Here is a 25,032-nt window from a genome sequence, read left to right on the forward strand (position 1 = left end):
AGGCGTACAAAATCTACGCCCCTGGTGAAGAGACATTTCATTTCTGAACGTCCTCGGTTTCCATGAAACCTGGACTATTCCCGAGTTTGAGGCTCAGCACTCGTACTGAAATTTCCGCCATGTTCTATTGGACTGGAATGAGCTTGAAGTTCTGAAAACCATTTCAAGAAGACACTCCCTCTTGTCAAACACCAACAGATGAATGTCTATAGTATCCCAAAGTGTTTGAAGTACAGTACAAAACTGCTTCCAAATCAAAGCATAATGCTATACAATGGACTATTTGTGCTCTGCCCTCCATGGATATCGAAACATAATATTTTGTGTCATTTATCTGCAGACTTACCGTTGAGCTACCAGGGGGATTTATAGTTGCTGCTTTTTATTAAGCACAAAGTTACACGAAGAGCAATAAGTGCTCTGCCCATCACGGTATCGAAATCCGGTTTTAAGCAAAATAAGCCCACAGATATACCACTGTGCCACTAGGGGGCAGGAGAATCTGTACACCAGTTGTGTTTTCAAGTGATGTAATCCTTCTCTTCTTCGGTCAGAATTTGAGATAAATAAAAATATATTATTTCATGATTGTTTTCCAAAAACATATAATAAAAAGTAGTAATACATGAGAAATATTTTATGTAATGTAAGTTTATTATCAAGCAATGTCTTCTTTTGTGATATGAATTCATGGGACCGATAAGGTTGGACAAACCGAGTGTGAGATTATCAATTGTTTTGTTGTACCTGATGCAATCAGTGAGTTATATATATATATATCTACGTAAAGACAAAAAGGGAGGCAGTATGGTATATTTACGAGGAGATGTCGGAATCATTCGTGTATATTCGTGACTTAAGTTAGGCATGCTACACTTACTTCAGGTTTACTTAAATGCTTTCTCTGTATTGTTGCAGTGAAAACAACAATATAAATACGTCGCTCAGAAAGTGTTTTATAGATTGTGTACTTCTGTATTTTTTGTGTATACACATTATGGGAACTGTCAAGGTAAGTGAAATTTTACAGATTAATGTAGTCAATAGTGTCACGTGGTCAAAAAAAGACGTTACCAAGTGTGCTATTAACAGTAATGTGAACTGTGGATTTTCAACCATCCATATAATAGCCCCCGTTAATCAAAACCCTCCTATTTTTTGCATTATGGGTCTCTCATGTCTTCTAACCTTACATACCAGTGTTCAAAGAAATCACTTTAACCCATCTTGTTTTACAGCAGGTCAAACAGCTTGGAATTCTATGTTTCCTTCGCTTTCTTCTAGTTTTCTTTCAAATTTATTCCAATAGCTAACTCGCTCGAGCTGAAATTTCTACCACACATTTGGGTATTCTTAAAAATTGTTTTTTTTTTACTTTATTCTGTAAAAAAGCAGAACATTATCCGGAAGTTATGATCCAACATTCACTATCGTGTAAAAGTTTGTGCATGTTTTTTGTGTACCACTGCTTCAGACTAATTAAAACGCTTCCTGTGTTACGTGATTGTCTTATTTGTGGGATATAGCCAGCGTAACGTATAACATCACTTTATCAACTACATAAAACTATATAAGGAACATGATATTTATTCATAAACAATTTGGCTGAAAAGGTGAGGATAAAAATGAAGCAACTGAAAGACATAAAGTTGTTGAAGTTTTTATTTCTGAATATGTTCCCTCGACATATCCCCTAGTGAGTGTACTCCATAGGTTTGCTTTGCTATTAAAACCGCTATATATATTGTCGTGTCTCAATTGATTATTTTAAATATTACAACGTTTTGTACCGCCAGTGCAAATAACAAAGTGCTTCTGTGAATTAAAGCTTTCAAATAATGGCATTTTCATCATTTCGGAAATTGTGAGTTTGAAAATGAAGGTTTGGTTTGAAAAATCGCGCAAAGCTACTTGATGGCTATCTGAGCTGAAAATGAAGGAAGAGCACATTCTAGCATTACATTAATGTAAACAAGGCAAATAAGAGTTAAACTAATACGACTTACCTGCATTAAGTATAAGACTATCGTTCTTAGTAGAGAGTAACTTGACATCTTTTTGAGTAAGAACGTTATAATTTTTGCGTAAACCAGATTAACAGAAATACACGTAATGAGAAATATGTCACACTACAGTTAGCTAGCTGTAACATCTACTATGTTTATAGGTCAGCAGTGGTTCGTCTTTCAACGTGGGCTTGATTATCAGTAAGTTAAGAGGTTTGTTTATGAAATATATATATATAATTTGACGTGTTTTAATCATAAACCGTTTGCGCGAAGCTTTTACTTTGAAAAAGGGAGCAATAACGTAAAAAAAAGATAAAAAAGTAGGCCATTTAGAAACAAGATCAACTGGGAGTAAATAATACGCACCTTTTATTTGCAGAAACGTCTTTATTAATTTAATATATCTATATCATTATAAAATAATTTCGGATTATTAGAGAAAGCTTTAAAAAGAAGGCATGAAAATTCGATAAATATTTTGAATCAGGTGTGTTGTTAACATTATTAAGTGTTTGTTTTATAGGTAATCTGAGCTTATCTGAACTTACGTATTAAGTGTTTGTTTTATAAGTAATCTGAGCTTGACTAAACTTACATATAAAGTGTTTGTCTTATATGTAATCTGAGCTTGACTTTACAATTAAGTGTTTGTTTTATAAGTAATCTGAGCTTGACTAAAATTACATATTAAGTGTTTGTTTTATAAGTAATCTGAGCTAAACTAAACTTACACATTAAGTGTTTGTTTTATACGTAATCTGAGCTGAACTTACATGTTAAGTGTTTGTTTTATAAGTAATCTGAGCTCGACTGAAATTACATATTAAGTGTATGCTTAATCGATAATCTAAGCTTGACTAAACTTACATATAAAGTGTTTGTCTTATATGTAATCTGAGCTTGACTGAACTTACGAATTAAGTGTTTGTTTTATAAGTAATCTGAGCTTGACTAAACTTTTGTATTAAGTGTTTGTTTTATTAGTAATCTGAGCTAGAGTGAACTTACATGTTAAAGGTTTGTTTAATAAGTAATCTGAGCTAGACTTAACTTACGAATTAAGTGTTTGTTTTATAAGTAATCTGAGCTAGACTTATCTTATATGTTAAGTGTTTGTTTTATAAGTAATCTGAGCTAGAGTGAACTTACATATTACTTACATGCTAAGTGTTTGTTTTATAAGTAATCTGAGCTTGACTGAACTTACATATTAAGTGTTTGTTTTATAGGTAATCTGAGCTTGACTGAACTTACGTATTAAGTGTTTGTTTTATAAGTAATCTGAGCTTGACTAAACTTACGTATCAAGTGTTGGTTTTATAAGTAATCTGAGCTCGACTGAACTTACATGTTAAGTGTTTGTTTTATAAGTAATCTGAGCTAGACTGAACTTACATATTAAGTATTTGTTTTATAGGTAATCTGAGCTAGACTAAACTTACATGTTAAGTGTTTGCTTTATAAGTGATCTGAGCTTAACTTAACTTACATGTTAAGTGTTTGTTTTATAGGTAATCTGAGCTCGACTGAACTTACATGCTAAGTGTTTGTTTTATAAGTAATCTAAGTTGAACTTACATATTAAGTGTTTGTTCTATAAGTAATCTGAGCTTGACTAAACTTACGTATTAAGTGTTTGTTTTATAAGTAATCTGAGCTAGACAGAATTTACATGTTAAGTGTTTGTTTTATAAGTAATCTGAGCTAGACTGAACTTACGTATTAAGTGTTTGTTTTATAAGTAATCTGAGCTGAACTTACATGTTAAGTGTTTGTTTTATAACTATTCTGAGATCGACTAAACTTACGTATTAAGTGTATGTTTTATAGGTAATCTGAGCTTGACTGAACTTACGTATTAAGTGTTTGTTTTATAAGTAATCTGAGCTTGACCAAACTTACGTATTAAGTGTTTGTCTTATATGTAATCTGAGCTTGACTGAACTTACGAATTAAGTGTTTGTTTTATAAGTAATCTGAGCTTGACTAAACTTACATGTTAAGTGTTTTTTTTATAAGTAATCTGAGCTAGAGTGAACTTACATATAAAGTGTTTGTTTTATAAGTATTCTGAGATCGACTGAACTTACGTATTAAGTGTTTGTTTTATAAGTATTCTGAGCTCGACTGAACTTACGTATTAAGTGTATGTTTTATAGGTAATCTGAGCTTGACTGAACTTACATATTAAGCGTTTGTTTTATAGGTAATCTGAGCTTGACTGAACTTATATATTAAGTGTTTGCTTTATAGGTAATCTGAGCTTGACTGAACTTACGTATTAAGTGTTTGTTTTATAAGTAATCTGAGCTTGACTAAACTTACATGTTAAGTGTTTTTTTTTTATAAGTAATCTGAGCTAGAGTGAACTTACATGTTAAGTGTTTGTTTTATAGGTAATCTGAGCTTGACTGAACCTACATATAAAGTGTTTGTTTTATAAGTATTCTGAGATCGACTGAACTTACGTATTAAGTGTTTGTTTTATAAGTATTCTGAGCTAGACTGAACTTACGTATTAAGTGTATGTTTTATAGGTAATCTGAGCTTGACTGAACTTACATGTTAAGTGTATGTTTTATAGGTAATCTGAGCTTGACTGAACTTACATATTAAGCGTTTGTTTTATAGGTAATCTGAGCTTGACTGAACTTATATATTAAGTGTTTGCTTTATAGGTAATCTGAGCTTGACCAAACTTACGTATTAAGTGTTTGTCTTATATGTAATCTGAGCTTGACTGAACTTACGAATTAAGTGTTTGTTTTATAAGTAATCTGAGCTTGACTAAACTTACATGTTAAGTGTTTTTTTTTATAAGTAATCTGAGCTAGAGTGAACTTACATGTTAAGTGTTTGTTTTATAGGTAATCTGAGCTTGACTGAACCTACATATAAAGTGTTTGTTTTATAAGTATTCTGAGATCGACTGAACTTACGTATTAAGTGTTTGTTTATAAGTATTCTGACCTAGACTGAACTTACGTATTAAGTGTATGTTTTATAGGTAATCTGAGCTTGACTGAACTTACATATTAAGCGTTTGTTTTATAGGTAATCTGAGCTTGACTGAACTTACATATTAAGTGTATGCTTTATCGGTAATCTAAGCTTGACTAAACTTACATATAAAGTGTTTGTCTTATAAGTAATCTGAGCTTAACTAAACTTTTGTATTAAGTGTTTGTTTTATTAGTAATCTGAGGTTGACTAAACTTACATATTAAGTGTTTGTTTTATATGTAATCTGAGCTTGACTAAACTTACGTATTAAGTGTTTGTTTTATAAGTAATCTGAGCTAGACAGAATTTAAATGTTAAGTGTTTGTTTTATAAGTAATCTGAGCTAGACTGAACTTACATGTTAAGTGTTTGTTTCATAAGTAATCTGAGCTTGACTGAACTTACATATTAAGTGTTTGTTTTATAAGTATTCTGAGCTCGACTGAACTTACGTATTAAGTGTATGTTTTATAGGTAATCTGATCTCGACTGAACTTACATGCTGTGTGTTTGTTTTATAAGTAATCTGAGCTAGACTGAACTTACATGTTAAGTGTTTGTTTTGTAAGTAATCTGAGCTTGACTGAACTTACATATTAAATGTTTGTTTCATAAGTAATCTGAGCTTGACTGAACTTACATATTAAGTGTTTGTTTTATAAGTATTCTGAGCTTGACTGAACTTACATATTAAGTGTTTGTTTTATAAGTATTCTGAGCTCGACTTAACTTACGTATTAAGTGTATGTTTTATAGGTAATCTGATCTCGACTGAACTTACATGCTGTGTGTTTGTTTTATAAGTAATCTGAGCTAGACTGAACTTACATGTTAAGTGTTTGTTTTATAAGTAATCTGAGCTTGACTGAACTTACATATTAAGTGTTTGTTTTATAGGTAATCTGAGCTTGACTGAACTTACATATTAAGACACTGTATAGTTAATAACAATAGTCTCACTTTCAGGGAACACAACTGCTTAGTTTTTGATGCTGACACTCTTGTCTCCAGGGAACTCGTTAGTTAGCAGTAGTTTAAAACTTACATATTTGGTTCACGCGAATTTCCGACGATCCAATAGTGTAATAAACTCCGTGGATAGTCTCATGGCGAGATGGGCATTTATATAATGAAATACCAAAGGTGCACAAAACTCGATGCACACCATTTTCAAAGAACTATCGATTAAAAACCAACAATAGAACACCAAAGACAGGAAAGTGCTACCACGTAAACGTAACATAATTTAAACGGTACACATTATACACACAACTTCTTTGGTATTGCCAAAGTTGGCTAACAGGTTGTAGAGGGACCCACGTTAATACACACATATATTCAGGTCTTGTTCTTTTAAAGAGACATAAACTAGGAATATTAGTGAGAGGAATACAAACTGTACGAAAACGTATCTTACACATGAATAATGAAAGTTAATTACAATATTGGACGAGATTTGAATGTACTTGAACAGCTGTGACAAGACAGATAATTTGCTGTCTATCTTATCGGGTTATGTGATTGCTATCACTTACCTCATATTATGAAAAGGGAGGATTCGAGAGAACAATGATGAGAAATCGGTATCAGAGTTAATGTTCGAGCAGTAGCTCAGTGAAATACATAGAAAACAATAAAGTCTTTCGACGTCAATTTTATATCAATAACGTCATAACAAATAATCGCAAATAATACAACAATGAAAGTAAAATTATCACGCCTCACCGTTGTTGTCATAAAAATCTTTGCCTAGACAGTGATTCTACTGAATAATTTCACAGCATTATTTCTCAAAAGAAAAGGGAGTTGCAAAAAAAATGTGGGAAAACACCTGAATTTCTAATAATAATTTAATTTAATATATTGAGGACGAAAAACTTATACAAAGAATAATTTTAGATAATGTTTCTCTTCCTTTTTATTGCTATTAAATTCTTAATGACCTCATCACATGGTAATTTAATATCCTGCATTGTGGAAGGTAAATAATTGACTAATTTAACTAATTAAATACATGTGTCTTTGAATTTAAAATTAAAAGTCAATAAAAATGGAAACGTGCCATATTTCAGGGGCTTTTTTATCTCTCTTCTCGAGAAAAAATTCTGAAACTAGATATTCCTACATACCGTCGGACAGTCTCCAATTACCATTAGTGTCATCAGCCTGCCAACTCTGAGTGATAGATACCAGCACACATAATGAATCACACGTACAGTGACATACCAACCCTATATACTTTAAACATATTTATATAGAATTTTGGGATATATCATTATAACTTCAGGAGGGGTTGGAGTGTGGGGTTTAAAGATCAAGAAACACATGGGAGTAAAGAAAGTAGTTATAGGATTTTGTAACATTTAGTGAGAGTAAATAGGATTGTATTTATTATTTAACAAAACCTCAAATCTTCATCTACGTGGAATTTTGAAGAAACATATAACCTATGAAAGAAACACAAGTCGCTTGTACATACCTGAAGAATTATTACTATTATCTTTAAAGTCAGAAGTGGGCAGCTAAAATATGATTTTATCATCATCAGTCATACCATTACTCTCGTTGGTAATAAGTTAGTGTAAATAAGAGATGGTATGATTTAAAATATGTAAGGTATATTATACAAAACATTACTGTGTCATTGAAGGTGAAATTTATATAACATAGATGTGACAAAGTTGTTGGACATCAGTGTGTAAGTTGGTGGAATCAAGGCCGTAGACAGAAATAAGGTTTGGGGTATAATTATCACAAATAGTACTTTAAGTCCGGATAAAAAAGAAAAAGTTGTTTTTTGAAATTTCGCATAAAGCTACACGAGGGCTATCTGCGCTAGCCGTTCCTAGTTTAGCAGAGTAAGGCTAGAGGGAAGGCAGCTAGTCATTACCATCCACCGCTAACTCTTGAGCTACTCTTTTACCAACTAATAGTGGGATTGTTCGTTACATTATAGCGCCCTCACGGCTGAAAGGGCGAGCATGTTTGGTGTGGCGGGTGGATTCGAACCCGCGATCCTCAGATTACGAGTCGAACGCTTTAACCCACTTGGCCATGACGGGCCAAGAAGAATAAAAAAAAGGAAGGAGAGAGAGAGAGAGGAAATATATTTATTTTCGAACATTGTCGTATACATAGTATATACATATCTACGACATATCTATTTTATTTTGCATACACACATTTTCAAGTAGTGTATTTTACTTCATAATATTTTGGAAGTATTTTTGGGATGAGGCTTCCCCACCGTCAGATAAACTGTCAGATAATCAGAGTTCATTTGTACAGAAGAGGAAAATACGTAAATATAAAGTTAGATGTAAACCAAACGGAAGTGACAAGAAACGGCAACGTTTTCTGTGAGATGGAAGAGGAAGTAATTTTCTAAACGTATTCAACCTCTTCCCTCTGAAACTGTAGGCCCAGCATGGCCAAGCGTGTTTAGACGTGCGACTCGTAATCCGAGGGTCGCGGGTTCGCATCCCATTCGCGCCAAACATGCTCGCCCTTTCAGCCGTGGGGGCGTTATAATGTGACGGTCCTGAGTAGCCCAACAGTTGGCGGTGAGTGGTGATGACTAGCTGCCTTCCCTCTAGTCTTAAACTGCTAAATTAAGGACGGCTAGCACAGATAGCCCTCGAGTAGCTTTGTGCAAAAATTCAAAAACAACCAAACTTTATATTTTATCTTTTTTTTTTTACATGATTTACTGAATAACATCGTCATGCAACATTCTTTCTTTAATTGCAATCTTACTAAATGTTGACGGATAAAATACTTCTGTGTATTTTAATATCGCTGTTGCTAAAATATTGACTTCGATACTTCTTTTTCGCGTTTTTGATAAAAAATGTGCTTAACTAGAAGTTATGGCTTTTTTAATTTACAGGTTTTGTATAGTCAAGCGTCAGGACAAGGACCAACAAACGTCAACAATGAGGAAAACGATGTGAAAAATGGTGCCGAACAATTATACTCAGAATTCTGGCAGTGGAGGTTACAGGAGAGTCCAGAATTTTCATCGCTGATCGGAAACCATATGTATGATGACAAACTGGACTCTTATTCCCTGGAGGCGTTCCGTAAAAGAAAGGTATAATTTATATAAAAATAATCAATCATATAAATGAAAATTGGTATTTAATTTTGAATTGATAGATTAGAGTAGAAGCAGCTGGTACACAAAATATACAGGCTACTCTAATCTAATTGTTGAATTTGATTGTTACACTTTTAACACACTAATGGTTCTAAAGTACAAAGCACGATTTTTTTTTGCAATAACGGGAAGTAAATCATGCTCCATTGGATTAAAAGCAAGGCCAGTCCTGTCATAGCTCTTGTAATAAAAGCAAAGGTATTCGCATGTATTGTTTAGTTTACTTCAGTTCGTTTCTAGCTTGAATAATCATTTAGAAATAGTTTCAATACACTTCTCGGCCCGGCATGGTCAGATGGTTAAGGCACTCGATTCGTAATCTGAGGGTCGCGGGTTCGAATTCCCGTCCAACCAAACATGTTTGCTCTTTCAGCCATTTAAGTAGCCAGTCAGTCACAACTGATAATGTGTGAATTGGCTGTCGCTGCTGCTTAATACATTACATTTCTCGAGCAGTACCTACTTGTCTGAAACAATGAGTAGTTTGCCTAACAAACTAACTGGAAGGTGGTGGCATTTCCACTGTTTCATGGTTAGGCCAACTCCTAGTATACCATGTAAGGTCGTCTCTTAGTCGTCATTTTCTGCGAAAGAGTATCACTCAATCAACTTCGCGCTAGGTGGCTATGGTGCTCCACTCGTAATCTGAGGGTCGCGGGTTTGAATCCCCGTCATAACAAACAGGCGCGCCCTTTTAACCGTGGGGGCGTTATAAAGTGGCGTTGGTAAAAGAATATCCCAAAAGTTGGCGATGAATGGTGATGACTAGCTGCCTTCGTCATGGTCTTACGCTGCTAAATTATGGACAGGTAGCGCAAATAGCTCTCGTATAGCTTTGCGCAAAATTCAAAAACCAATACACGTCTACTTGTTTTGTTATTTATCCCAGATCTGTTGTATTTTGGTGAAAACAGCTCATTCTCTTGTGCGTTTATAAATTTTCTCAGAATTATTTTCAGTAAGTTTCATTTTACTGACACTTTCCTTTTACGTTCAGGATAATTTGAACTTTTAAGCTAAATTGGTATAAACTGTATATATAATTAAGTCACCTGAGTTTGTTATGTGTAATAACTTTAAAATGTTTAAATATCACTCAAAATATTAAACTACATTTTTACTTCACTTTCTGAGCAGAATACTGCGGAACAATTTCTACAGAAATCTGAAGAATTGGTTTCTCAGTTAGAGAGTGGAACCTCAGACTTGAATATGGAAATGCTTATTTCAGGGCTACAGACATATGTGGACGGCATGGAATTATTAGGGTAAGTTTAGGCTCGAATAAAATACGTCTTATTTTACAGAATTCATGTTTCAAATTAACGTTTAAAAGAAACGTTTGTAAGCACTATATTAATCATCTATATTGAAATTACACGCCACGTTTGAGGTAACGCAAATATTAAAACCCGAAACTAATTTTTTTCCTTGAAAAATTTTAACACATTTACTGTGTTTTTAGATATTTTTTTCCAATTAATCGCTTTGAAGGGGTTCAGTTGGACTTCGAAGTTCTCATTGATTCCTATATGAAGTTCGAATCCGTTGACGACTTTACAAAATTGATTTCAAGATACCGTGCTTTTCCACAGCAGGTGAGACACAATACAGTTTTTCTTTTATTTCTAAGAGCAGGGGTTGATTATATAAAGAACAAATCACAAGTAGATAGCTTCTTTAATTATAGGTTCAAATGCTCATTATATTGCTAAAGTAGAAAGCCTCGAATAACCAACGAGTCTCGTTAAATCTGAATGTAAGATAAAAATTGTTATTACATTTTACGAAGGATGATAGATTATTTTGCTGAAAAAAAATTTAGAATCATTTATTTACCATTTGTAGTAAGAAAATAATTTGAAGATTTTCATTTTTTTCGTACTAAAATTAGTTACATTTTTTGTTCCTTTGTTGTTGAGTACAAAGCTACACAATGAACTATCTGCGCGCTGCCTACATTATGTATTGAAACCCGATTTTTAGTGTCATGAATTTACACTTACGCTAGACTACGGGGGCTCAGCTATAAATACATTTTAAATATGCAACACCCATCAATTTGTATAATACGTCTAGTGGTTGCCACGAGTTGGCATACAGTAAAGCATCTAAGAGATGCACATACAATTCATTAGTCTAAGCTGCCCATTTATACTATTTGATATTCGTTGAGGGATTTTGATCTTTTAGCATTATTGATTTCTCATGTTGCATATTCTTGCTTTCTTATGTGGCTTCTTGCTTCTCTTATTCTTTAGTGTGTTAACCAATCATAGATGAAACTTGTATCAGAAACCTTGGCTTAAGTAAAATAGTCTGCATCTGTAATTTTGGATTGTGTCTTCTTTTAATTGAAAAATTACTTACGTGTATTTAGAGGAATATGTTGGACCCACATCTTTGTCGTTAAATGCTACAAAAAAAAACACTTGCTGTCGCATCTTGATCAAACTTCTGTTAGGCCAAGCGTGGCTAGTGATTAGCGGTTTGGGTTGCAAATCGGTCTAACTTCCGAATTATTTTAGCCCATTTGTCTCATATGATTTCATTAGGTTGAAAATACCAAATAATTCCAAAAAACGACACAGCATGGCTGGGTAGTTGGAACTTTTGACTTGCAATCTGAGAGTCGCGGAATCGAATCCTTGTCCTACTAAATATGCTTGCTCCCTCAACAGCCGTGGGGACGTTATAATGTTATAGTCAATTCTACTATTCATTGGTAAAACAGTAGTCCAAGAGCTGGTGGTGATGACTACTTGCCTTTTCTCTAATCTTTCACTGTTAAATTAGGGACGGCTAGCGTGGATAGCCCTTGTTGACCTTTACGTGAAATTCAAAACAAACCAATTTCAAAAAGCGTATACATTCAAAAGTAATTTAATTTTACGAATAGGCTTGAAACCACGCAAGCTCTTGGTTATTGTGCATTTGATATAATCATTCTATGTGGATTTTAATACGACCAATTTATAGTAAAGAATTAGTACAAGTTACAATAGTAAAGGATCAGTACAAGTTACAATAGTAAAGGATTAGTACAAGTTACAATAGTAAAGGATTAGTACAAGTTACAGTAGTAAAGGATCAGTACAAGTTACAATAGTAAAGGATCAGTACAAGTTACAATAGTAAAGGATCAGTACAAGTTACAATAGTAAAGGATTAGTACAAGTACAAGTTACAGTACAAGTTACAATAGTAAAGGATCAGTACAAGTTACAATAGTAAAGGATCAGTACAAGTTACAATAGTAAAGGATCAGTACAAGTTACAATAGTAAAGGATCAGTACAAGTTACAATAGTAAAGGATCAGTACAAGTTACAATAGTAAAGGATTAGTACAAGTTACAATAGTAAAGGATCAGTACAAGTTACAATAGTAAAGGATTAGTACAAGTTACAATAGTAAAGGATCAGTACAAGTTACAATAGTAAAGGATTAGTACAAGTTACAATAGTAAAGGATCAGTACAAGTTACTGTAGTAAAGAATTAGTACAAGTTACAATAGTAAAGGATCAGTACAAGTTACAGTAGTAAAGAATTAGTACAAGTTACAATAGTAAAGGATCAGTACAAGTTACAATAGTAAAGGATTAGTACAAGTTACAATATCGCCAGTTTGTGGGTTGGCTTTTAATATCGACACTTTTCATTTTTTATTTCCGGGATCTCATTGGGCTCTACCTCAGGTGAAAACGTTGGAACCCAAATGTGGACTTTGAATAACTACATACTTGAGGTTTTCAGATTGTCCACAGTGCTTGTTTGTCCAAATATCTGCTAAATACAGTAGCCGATTACCTGTGGCGCCAGTGCATTAGATTCGCGTGTGACGTACTTATGACGTCATATCTGCACCTTGAGAATGGAGTAAAATAAGATTCTCCGTTACAGAAAACGGAGACGAAACGGGAAAATCGTGACCTCTACATCAAATCTACATGCACTTGGGATAAATATTTCGCGAAGTTGGAGGGTGCACATTGCGTAATATAAACGTTTTTCTCGTATCAAGGAACGAAGAGTTCCATTATAGTAGGAAATTCACGTTGTTGAATTAAGTACCATTTTCATAGTTTTTATAGATTTTTCAACGTTATCTCCTTTTTACAGGCAGAAGAAATTATAGAGCTAATGAGAGAGGGAATCCATCAAGGACGAACAAACCATGCAGTTTCCATGGTAATATTTAATCAACGTTTTTTTACGTTTTAACTCCTTCAAAACAGTTTTAAAAATCTTATTCTCCATAGAGAAAACTTTCACGTTTTATAGCGTTTTTCATGTACAACACAAGTTCTCTTTGAAAAAGTATAATAACTAAAGCTCACGTACTTTTGTATATTGTTAGTAAATTACCGAATCGTTGTGTGGGGCTATTCTAGAACCATTATTCTTCACTTCAACAGAACATACTATGCTGTAGTTTTCCTTCCTTATTTGGTATGAAAATAAACGTAATGTTATGTATTTTATACCTAATTGTAAATTGTCACTTATATAGTTAAATAATATGTAATATTAGAGCCAAACTATATAACACTGGATTATTTAATAGCTTTATCAATTACTATGTGTGAAACTGTTTAACTTGTTGGTGTTCTGAAACATTTAAATAATCAAGGAAAACGTTATTATGGTAGAGCTCTCTTCCACATAATTTTCTTTATAGACATAATTATTGTTTTTTTTAATTTCGCACGTGGCACTAGCCGTCCCCCAATTTAACAATGTACGACTAGAAAGAAGGCCCCTAGTCATCACCACCCACCGCCAACTGTCACATTATAACGCTCTTTCGGCAGAAAGAGCGAGCATATTTGGTGTTACGGGGATTCGAACCCGCGCCCCTCAGATTACGAGTCGGATAACTTAACCCACCTGGCCATGCCGGACCTCTAGATATAATTATAGTTTCTTTATGCATCTATGTTTTGTTGTCGAAATTTCACACAAAAATACTCGAGGTATATACATATACTAACGTTCCTAAATTATGAACAAAAGATTAGAGGAAACGTGGTCATTCAATATCACCAACTCTTGGGCTACTCTTTTACCAATGAATAGTGGGATGGGATTGACTATAACATCATAACATCCTTACGGCTGTTGAGAGAGCATATTTAATGGGGCAGTGATTCGATTATAACGTCCCTACGGCTGAAGGGGCGAGAATATTTTGTATATCGGGGATTTGAACTCGCGACCCTCAAATTACAAGTGGAGTTCCTTAACCCACCTGGCCATGCCGGACCTTTTACGAACGAATATTATAACGTCGTATTATAGCGCTCTTCCCGATTGAAAATGTAAGCATATTTGGTGACGGGATTGGAACTATGACCCATATACTGCGACTCAAATGCCCCTAACCATCAGGTCATGCTCTTTATGATCTTACACTTTAGTTTCTTAATCATGCAAATTGAATATTTAAATTTTTAAATATCAATCACAAACGTTTATTAATAACGCATATAAATCTGGTACTTTACACCACAAAACTCCAAATAACGAACCTTTATCAGGTTTGTAATTGCTTCCCCCTTTTCTTGGTCCACGTCTATTGTAATGCCACGCAAACTTGAATGTACCAAATAGAAAGGTCAAAAGAAGAAACTGTTGATCAAATTTCTTCATCGCTTTCACACATTCATTTCAACACAAACACTAAAAATGGTTAAATCTTCACATTAAACTAGTTATTTATTTCAGACTTAGTTTTACAAAGGTGAGAATAGATAGGTTTATAGGCTATTACCGTTAGGTTCAGCTACAGGTGGAATAGACGTGTTTGGGAGAAGCTTTTCGCAACAATCTTGAATGCGTCAAAACTGAAATATCACTTTATATGGTCTGGCACTAAAATTACCCAAATGTAGTATAGATTCTCTTTAAGGCTTGCTGGTTTGGAGATATCCTCTGGTTGTTATTATTATTTTATTAGTGCAAAGTTACACAATGGTCTGTTCCTGTTCCGTCCGCTGCGTGGACATATCTGGTCTGATGTTACATATTAACCAATAATTACTGGTACTATTTGACGTTACCAATAAGAGCAAATCCAATAGTCGTAGCAACCAAATGCAGTACTAGTCACTCTTCCTGTGCATTGATGCACGTGCATGGCTTTTATGTACTACCAATTGAGTTAGCAAACACAAAAATGAATGAACCCAACAAAATAAAGGTAATCACCAATGAATATTAGTCCACTGTTTCATAGCTGAGCGTTGAGGTCGAATGTTGTATTGTCAAATATAAAATACTTGCACACACTGACAGTTTAATCTAGTAGAAGTACCAGAGTTATTCTTACTGACTCAATACACTATCAAGGCCCGGCATGGCCTAGCGCGTAAAGGCGTGCGCTTCATAATCTGAGGGTCGCGGGTTCGCGCCCGAGTCGCACCAAACATGCTCGCCCTCCTAGCCGTGGGGGCGTTATAATGTGACGGTCAATCCCACTTTTCGTTGGTAAAAGGAGTAGCCCAAGAGTTGGCGGTGGGTGGTGATGACTACCTGCCTTCCCTCTAGTATTACATTGCTAAATTATGGATGGCTAGCGCAGATAGCCCTCGAGTAGCTTTGTGCGAAATTCCAAAAACAACAACAATACACTATCAAGTCACTATGTTTTCCACACTACTACTGCCATCTACACGTTAGACAGCCTACTATATTGTATAAACAGAGAAAAGTAACTCAAATCAAATTTAACGAAGTTATTCACAACTAAAGATTTACCATTACTTAATTTCGCCTTTTTAAGGTATCCAAGGTCGGTATATTGAACAAACAAATATGTTCTTACCAGTTGACGTTTGATGTCTGCATGCGGTTGACCTGGATAATATTTTAGAACAAAGTTGTACTATTGTAGAATCATTATCTTGTATACCATCATACCTTTCAGAATTTTAAAATACATTTATTCACTATTCGTTTAATTGAAGAGCGAACTTCATATTTTACAAGTAGAATAAATCTTTGCAAATAGTATAATTCTAAGCAGTTCCTTTTTTTATCTTACAGTATCAGTATTCAGAGCTGTTAGTGCATGGCGTACGTGGGCAACTACATCTCCACATCATCTTGTATGTGTGACAATAACATTCCAATTTTATATAATTGGCGTCTGGTTTTAACGGGCCTTTTGTAATACGAATGACCCAATACCAGCTCTTTGACAAAAAATAATCTGGATACTTATTCTACACAAAGTAAAAATCAGTCCTGGTTAGCGTGGATTGTGGTGTGGCTATCTTGCTGAATATGGCTAGAAATTGTCGAAAGTACGATACAAAACCAGAAAAGACGAAGACTTTTTTTCAAGTCGGGGTTATGCTTTGACCACTGCAATCTCAACAGAACTTGTGGACGTTTCATCTTTATCTGTTATATAATGAAGACACTTCAATTTTTCTCCATTAGCACATATTTTTCTTGTTTCGATTTTAAGCATGCATCTTTTGTATGCTGGAACATTATTCTGAGTTGTAACATAAAGTGTGCTAATGATAATAAAATGCTATATATCTAGATGAGACATTTCCCTATCGTGATCTTCCAGGATAAGCTGAATGAACTTCTAGAAAGTGGCAGATGTATGTCACAGAGCATATGAGTTGACACCGAATTAAATAATTAATTGGTTTATTTTTATGTCACTAAATACGTATTTAAAATCCCCTCAGAGCGTTTTATAAGCATATTTAACATATCAACACGAACAATAACCATATAATATATTGCAAATAATGATTGCTGACTGTCGGGGAATATTAGGAATGAGTTAATATTCCAAACCAGAGTAACGTATGCAATCTTTATTGACTTGTTCATTATGGTAGTTTACATTAGATTTATATATTTAAAAACGACTGGTATGGGTAGATAAAGCACTAGTAGAGGAGCGAACAACGCTTCGATTTTCTTCGGTCGACGTCAGGTTCACAAAGAAAGGAAGAGTTACTGACGATGACTGAAGAAGGTCGAAACGTTGTTCGCTCCTCTACTAGTGCTTTATCTATCCATACCAGTCGTTTTTAAATACATAATTTTCTCTACAAGTGGGTTTTCTCGTCATCACGGATTTTTACATTAGATCTGATTTGTGATAATATTTCAACCAGATTTCAACCAGATTTAAACGTTATAAACCCACATAAAATAACCATGAGAAATATTGCATAAATCAAACAAAAGATAGTGACAACACTTGTACGAGGATCCATTAAACTCCATCTTTAGATATTGTTAACTGTCTGGTCTGTTAGGTTAATTAAGAGATATTTCATAAATCACCTCGGGGTTAAAACGTTTGTGGAGTGTTTGATAGGATCATTAGATCACAGGTCACTCTTTGAAAGACTACAAGTATATATGTTGTTATAACTCATTATCAACGAGTATCAAGAAAGGAGAAACTCTCAGGTTTTGTTTACTAGGTTACTCATGAACAGGAACTGGGTTTGGCCTTCATCCAATAAAAATTACAAAATTGGTTAAAAGATAGAACTCTCTTTGGACACAAGGCCAAGACACCTAAAGCCTAAGTTTACGAATTTAGAATGTTAAAATACAGGATTCGAACTCCTTCAATGGACACAGCAGGTAGCTCAATGTGGGTTTGGTAAAAAATGACAACAATTACAACTAATAAACCCACAACTAACAAACCCAAAGCCGAAGCAATTTCGAAAAGCTGTTGTTTGATTGATATGATATCAAAGTTTCCTTGAAGTAACTTTTACCTTGTGTGATACTGTAGTCAAACCAAGTAAATAAATATTGATTTGCGCTTTTCTTTTTGTAGAAATATGTTTTGGAACAGTTTGGTCTTCTTCAGAAACCTGCAGAACTTTCACCATTCTTCAAACCTTTTTTATCTATGCCATCATCTGTGATGCCCTTAGAACGGTATGACTGTGTTGTTGTTTTCTAGTTTATCAGAGTATTTCAAATTTTGTAACACTCTTCAGTATGTCAGAATGTCTTACATACATACGTTAGTGTGTATACACATAAGTTTACACCTAAAACCATTTGTATTATCCGAACTACCTACAGTACTTCTGCACAGCTCGACTGAGCATAAATTATAATGAACGTCAAATAAGAAGCTGTCAAGTGTTGATAAGTCTGTTTCTGCTTCGTTTTGTGCTTCCATTGTATTACAGATTGATATTATCAATGTTAACTTTAAGGCAGCACTGCTAATTGAATTATGCCGAAACATAGTATATACGTGATCTTCGACCTACATATATCAGTTTAAGTTTTCTTCATTGCTAGTATTATTCTTGTGTATCACATATCTTTGGAGTTAGAGAGTCTAGTAATAAACAAATTTTTAATGTACGTTCACCACCAAAAACGCTCAAACGTAAAGTAAACAAGTTTCAATTATTAAAAACCAGTTAAAACTTACTTTTTTATTGACTAACATTAATTTCAACGTTTACTCTTTCATTTTCTTTGTGTTTAACCGACACGAATAGGATTCGGTTGACAAATATTTTGGGAGAAACTTAGTGGTAAGTTACCATCTCAACTAATGGGTAAACTTATTATCCTGAATTAGAACACGTGAAGCTAAGTATCGGTCAATGTATATAAAAACGTTTCCTCTGCGTTAGACTTTTTGTATTTTCCAACATATTTCTCGTACATTAATCAAATCTGAAACAGATATATGTAATTTTACGTAATATTATTAAAATAAAAGTCCGTCACCAGTATCTTGTTTAAACAGAAGATATTGCGCTGGATTGAAAACATTTGTAGATTACATTTGCTAACATAAGTCGTCATCAGGACATTTATGTCATCTTTCTGCCTGCTAACACAGGAAACAGACCGTTATACTAAATAGATTACCCTGCGGAAAACTTAGGACAGCATGTTACTACTCTTAACTATCTGGAAACCTGCGTGAAAAACTCTGACATTTTCGTCATAGGAATGAAGTATTTCACTTTATAACCTGAAGATCATCTTGTGAATTCTGATGTTACAATCAAGTTTCCAAGCATCCCCTTCAGCCAGGACCTACTTACTGTTTTGATAAAAAAACTTAATTAAGATATCTCTACCCCCAAAAAATACTTTAAATGTAGACACCATCTTGAAAGTCCCTTTTCGTTTCATTAGAAGTACTTATTTTAGGTATCAAGAAGCTTTCTGTGATCAAAGTCACAGCCTCCTTATGAGTTACTCTCTTTTGCCTATAATTTATTATGTGAAGTACTTTTTAGTCTGCCCCCATGGAACCATGACTGTTGAATACGTATATTGATGACATATTCATAACCTGGGCCCCCATAGTGATTTTCTGCTGCATTTCAACTCCTGTGACAACAACATCTAGTTCAATTCGAAAAAAACGGTACCGCCCTCTAGTTTATATAACCTTTGTCCTGCAAAATTATCAATCTCTATAAAACTTAATTACTAACTAACGACATATCTCTCTTTAGTAAAAACTTTACTACCCTATCTTGCTTAGTAAGAGTAGGATTTGTGCAATTTTCAATTTCTGACCACCTGGGCTCTCCTTAAATTTTCACCTAAAAAAAATAGGAAGAAAAGATTTTGATCTGATTAAGATAACTAGCTATTCAAAACATTGTTATCTCTAAAGCAAATTCAAACCATGATTGTGTGTATTCAATCCAGTAAACAACATAATTATATAATAGTTTATTATCATTCCACTATCAGGTAGGTATTATCCAATAGGCTTTCAAGAATTTGAAAGGTGCATCTTAGGAATAAAATATTTCAAAAACGAACAAACAAATATTCCATCCATTTCATTTTCATTTATCGGTGGTTTTGTGTTAGTAGAGAATATTTTTGGTGACATATTTAATTAGTGTCTCTAAAACTGTGGGCCTAGATTACGAGTTGATTACGTCATTAGCCCACAATCATCACAAACTTTATAACTTTTGTTTCTTTAATTTTACTTTCGATTTTCTACAACGATGCTTTTCAAATTGCACACATTTTATTTTCCAAAACTTTAACAACATATTACGTATGTTATCGCTAAAAAGATTAATTACTGATTGTTTGTTTGTTTTCAATTTCGCGCAAAGCTATACGAGGGATGTCTTCGCTAGCCGTCCCTAATTTAGCAGTATAAGACTAGAGGGAAGGCAGCTAATTATCACCACTCACCGCCAACTCTTGGGCTACTCTTTTACCACAAATAGTGGTATTGACCACCATATTATAACGCCCCCACGCCTGAAAGGACGAGAATGATTGATGTGACGGGGATTCGAACCCGCGACTCTTGCCTTAACCACCTGACCATGCCGAACTATTCATTAACGAAACATCATCAGATGAAACTTAGAAAACTGGTATTTTACACTATTTTTTCTTTCAAAATAAATAACATCTTGACATACTGAATTATGCTAGCGTGCTGACTTTCTACAATTCTAATTTTTTGTATTGTTTAGTCTCATAATTAGAAAATTTAAAAAAACAGAAAACTTAATGTATCACATTGATGTAAATAAAAGTATTAATTGATATCATAATACTTGATTTTTATAATTAGTTATTCTGGATTTTCGAAGATATTTATATTTTACGAATTACAGAGAAACACTGAAGTCAGAAGCTAAGAACGTTATAGCAAGAGAATTGTTACCAAGCTTTCAGAAACTTCGGAATTTTATAGAAAAGGTTGGGTGATTAAGACTGTTTTATTCAATAGTTTTTTCTTTAGTTAGAAACCAACTAAACTACACATCAATTTATATACAGAACTAATTTTGCTTACTTTGCATCCTCTGTTAATGAATGAGTAAGATTTCTTTCAAACAGAGACTTTGTTTATCATTGCTCTAAGTTAAGAAACTGCGATACTTGAAATTATGTTAGGCAGTATCAGAGTATATTAATCTATAAGACCTTTTTTTATCTTTTGTTAGCTACATTTTTGAGTGCTAGTAATAACAAGTGTGGGGCACATATATACTCAATTCGATTTTATTACTCATCAGGACCTTTAGCAGCTTATCCTCAAATTAAATTCGTTTATTTAGGTAGAATTAGAGAAAATTAACGTCTGAGACCTTGGGCATGTTTCAATACATCAATCGGAAGCGCTGGACCTCTTGAGTCCAAAATTTCAATTACATCTTAAATCGGTCAAGAGAAAACGCAGCTTTGGGCTTAAAGTTTGTACTTTAAAACAAATCAACTCTGTCATTATCTGAGCCGCTGTTTCGGCAATAATTTGAATTGACAACTACTCGTCTTAGGCAGAGGTCAGCTCTTGGACAGAGGTCATCTCTTTATAAATATTCAATCAAGTATATAGACAGAATAATAACATCAAATCTGTTTTATTCTTTTTAACGCAATGTTTCAGTAAATAAAAGAAACACGATACAGTTGCACCTCGCACCCGCTTCTATTTTACATTCAAATTCCAAATCCTTTATTGCCAACGTAACAATCGCTAAACAATTATAATTTAAATGTAAACGAATGCGTAAAGGCATACTTAGGCTGTTGGAAGAGCAACGTAACCTCAGGCAGACGGTTAGAGCGTCTTGCGGTTTTCGAAATGTTTCGGAACTAGATAAAAACAAGAAAAGGGTTGCTGACGACCCCTTCCCTAAAACGTGTGTTTAAATACTACGTGTCTTAAACTTACGCGGTCTTTCGTTCTCATCTGTAGCCGTTCCTAACGTGTAGTTGATCACAAATTGTGAACGTGTAAAAATACTTGTGCAGTTGAAAATTTACATGTATAAGTGAGTTTAACTGGAAAAAATATAAAAAATATATTTAAGATTTCAAATTCCATCCCAGAGTTGATAAATAAATATATTTACTAGAATATTTTTAGATCATTTGTTTATAGATCTCTATATAAGAGGTGCAATTAGGCGTTATGTATTAAAAAATACGAAGTTAAAATATAACTATACAATTGCAAATATCCTTAGGAAAAGCTCTGTTTGAGAGATACGATGTTTATAGTTAAATAAATATTGTAAACGACACAGAAAAAGCAGCGTATTTAAATATTTTCTTCAAGCTTTCTCAATACGGAGTCGGTCCCTTGGACCGACCTCTTAAACATTTTGTGCTTGTTATAATTCCCAAACTATAACTTTTAATACATACCTGTATATTCAAGAAATGTTGCATTTTATCAGTAAATATTACAATGCTTTATTATGCAATATATCACATTTTTTATCATGTTTTTAAGTGATAATTTAATCGTGCGTTGTTTTTTCTTTTTGAATATTGACTGTCAAAATGCAAAATAACTTTGATTTTAAGATTAAAAATACTTCTATGCATCCGAAACTTATGAAATTTTACAAGCGAATTCTTTATAACCTTCAATTAATTATCAAGCATTTTATAAAGATTTTGGTTTGCTTTGAGTTTCGCGCAAAGCTACACAAGAATTATTTGAACTAGCTATTCCTAATTTAGCAGTGTAAGACTGGAGGGAAGGCAGCTAGTCATCACCACCACCGCCAACTCTTAGGCTACTCTTTTACCAATGAATAGTGGGATTGACTGTCACATTATAACGCCATCACGGCTGCTCAAAACTCGTTTGGTGTGACGGGGATTCGAACTCGCGACCCTGGAATTAGGAGTTGAGTGGGGCCTTAACCACTTAGTTATGCCGGGTCCTTTTTAAAGATAAAACTATATTTTATCTGTTATTTTCACTGTAATATCTCTGCATGAGTCTCGTAATTAACGTACAAAATGAAGGAGTAATTATAAAGTACGTTCTTTTTCGTTACAGAATGACTATATATTACAACAACAAAACACAAATGTTTAGTCTGAGTAGTTAAATCTCATAATATTATACATCTATCAATCTATATCTATATCTGTTTATTTCATTAATATTTTAGCATAGTCCTGTTACCCTTTCCAGTAGTATAAAACTGGCCTTTACAAAGAGGCCTGCCTTGTTCTGATGAGCCATTATTTTGTAAAATACATTACATATGCATATACATATATATGCTATTATCATTACTATTCACACATAAAATCTTAAATTTCAGTCATTGTCTTTAGGCATACAATAATGGATATAAAAATACAGAAAACACTATTTTTTTTTATTTAAAAACTTTATTCTCGTTTGTCCGCTTGTCGAAATTTGCTAAGGCTTGTCCAATTCGCACTTGGAGAAAGTAAAAATATATTTACGTGAAACAACTGTATTTTGATATAATTAAATACCACAAATTACTCTATAAATATTGCAGAATCCAATGTGATTTTTGTTTGTTTGTTTGTTTGTTTGGAAATTTCGCACAAAGCTACTCGAGGGCTATCTGTGCTAGCCGTCCCTAATTTAGCAGTGTAATACTAGAGGGAAGGCAGCTAGTCATCACCACCCACCGCCAACTCTTTTACCAACGAATAGTGGGGATTGACCGTAACATTATACACCCCCACGGCTGGGAGGGCGAGCATGTTTAGCGCGACGCGGGCGCGAACCCGCGACCCCCACTGTGATTTATCGAGCTTACAATCTAATGTGCTAGAGTAAAAGCCCATTCACTTATATGTTGCAAAGTTACAAAATTTATCGTTTTTAGATGTCATACGTTAGTGTTTTTACAAAACTTTGTTTTTCAAGTAGTCACTAATTCCTTTTTCATCACATAACTGGGAAAATGATTCCTACGAAGTAGTTTCTTGATGCTATCAAATCTCGTTAAGAAATGAATAGGTGCTTGAAGTTTTATATATGTACGATGAAGTAAAATCTTTTTTTTTGATAGTAATATTTCTGGTCAATTCAACAGTGTAGCTACGGATTCTAGGTTAGTTCCTTCTTTGAATAAGCTTATTTGTTTTCGTGGTAAGCGGTTGGAATAACGTCCATCCTCTTCCAGCTGGTTTATTATCTGATGATATGTAGGAGACATTACCATTTTTAAGGTGGAAATTGTTTAACCCGTTTAACATGATCACAAAAGTTTAGCTTAAAGAAGAAGCTAACCTAGAATTCAAAAGGATATCATCAATCACCTAAGATATTACCTTGAAACATAGAATGAAATTTTTAGGAAGCAAAGTTTTTAACTTGAAAATATGGATTTTGAAACGTGAGACTCGTTTGAGTTATTAAAAATTAATTCTGCACTCATTACTTTGTTTGTGTTTATAATTTCGCACAAAGTTACTCGAGGGCTAACTGTGTTAGCAATCCCTAATTTTGAAGTGGTAGACTAGAGGGAAGAAACTAGTTGACACCATCAACTAGTACCACTTGGACTACTCTTTTAGCAACGAAAAGTGGGATTGGTTGATGTGTTATAACACCATCATGGCTAAAAGGGTGAGCATGTTCGTAGACGAGATTTGGACTTGCAGGATGGAATCAAGTGCCCTAAAACAAGACCATGCTAAGCTGTACTTAACTGTAATATCTTTCCAAATACACAACAATTCAATGCCGGAACTAGAACAATAAACTTTATTAGCAATTTAAATTTTTTAAATCTCATTGTAAGTTACAAGCTTGTCTTCCAAAGTTTGTTCATTATTGGTATAGTCACTTAATAAACCTGATGATACATCATTATAAGTTCTAATATCTTCAACTATTGGTCAGAATGGACATGATTCCTTATACACTTCAGAAGGTCCATAGAATATGCCTGGATGGTTTCCTGATGGTCTGATTTCTAATAGTCTATCTGGTTTAATATATTAACTTTAATTTTCGAAAATGACTGATCACGATTAACAAGATTAGCTACTCCCTCTATTGGCTTAGTTATGACAATATTCTTATTTTATCAACATTTTCCAATGCAA

The 25,032-nt window shown here is 33.8% G+C and overlaps 2 protein-coding genes across 7 annotated transcripts in view; one reads left to right on the forward strand and one right to left on the reverse strand.

The window, feature by feature from the left end:
• Positions 1-2,183, reverse strand: part of LOC143231038 (uncharacterized) — a 55,225-nt gene extending 53,042 nt beyond the window's left edge. For 2 of the 3 annotated variants that reach the window (XM_076465523.1, XM_076465524.1), the window contains exon 1: positions 2,007-2,183. In XM_076465523.1, coding sequence (XP_076321638.1) covers positions 2,007-2,054 — 48 coding nt within the window. In that variant the 5' untranslated portion in view covers positions 2,055-2,183. The remainder of the gene's footprint in view (positions 1-2,006) is intronic. The other variant, XM_076465521.1, reaches the window with a different exon arrangement.
• Positions 811-25,032, forward strand: part of LOC143231037 (uncharacterized) — a 58,767-nt gene continuing 34,545 nt past the window's right edge. For all 4 annotated transcript variants that reach the window (XM_076465517.1, XM_076465520.1, XM_076465518.1 and 1 more), the window contains exons 1-7: positions 811-1,012; positions 8,902-9,105; positions 10,309-10,439; positions 10,637-10,769; positions 13,294-13,362; positions 18,002-18,105; positions 20,805-20,889. In XM_076465517.1, the coding sequence (XP_076321632.1) occupies positions 896-1,012; positions 8,902-9,105; positions 10,309-10,439; positions 10,637-10,769; positions 13,294-13,362; positions 18,002-18,105; positions 20,805-20,889 (843 nt within the window). In that variant the 5' untranslated portion in view covers positions 811-895. The remainder of the gene's footprint in view (positions 1,013-8,901; positions 9,106-10,308; positions 10,440-10,636; positions 10,770-13,293; positions 13,363-18,001; positions 18,106-20,804; positions 20,890-25,032) is intronic.

The sequence above is a fragment of the Tachypleus tridentatus genome, chromosome 10, assembly GCF_004210375.1.
Source record: "Tachypleus tridentatus isolate NWPU-2018 chromosome 10, ASM421037v1, whole genome shotgun sequence".
Classification (NCBI taxonomy): domain Eukaryota; kingdom Metazoa; phylum Arthropoda; class Merostomata; order Xiphosura; family Limulidae; genus Tachypleus; species Tachypleus tridentatus.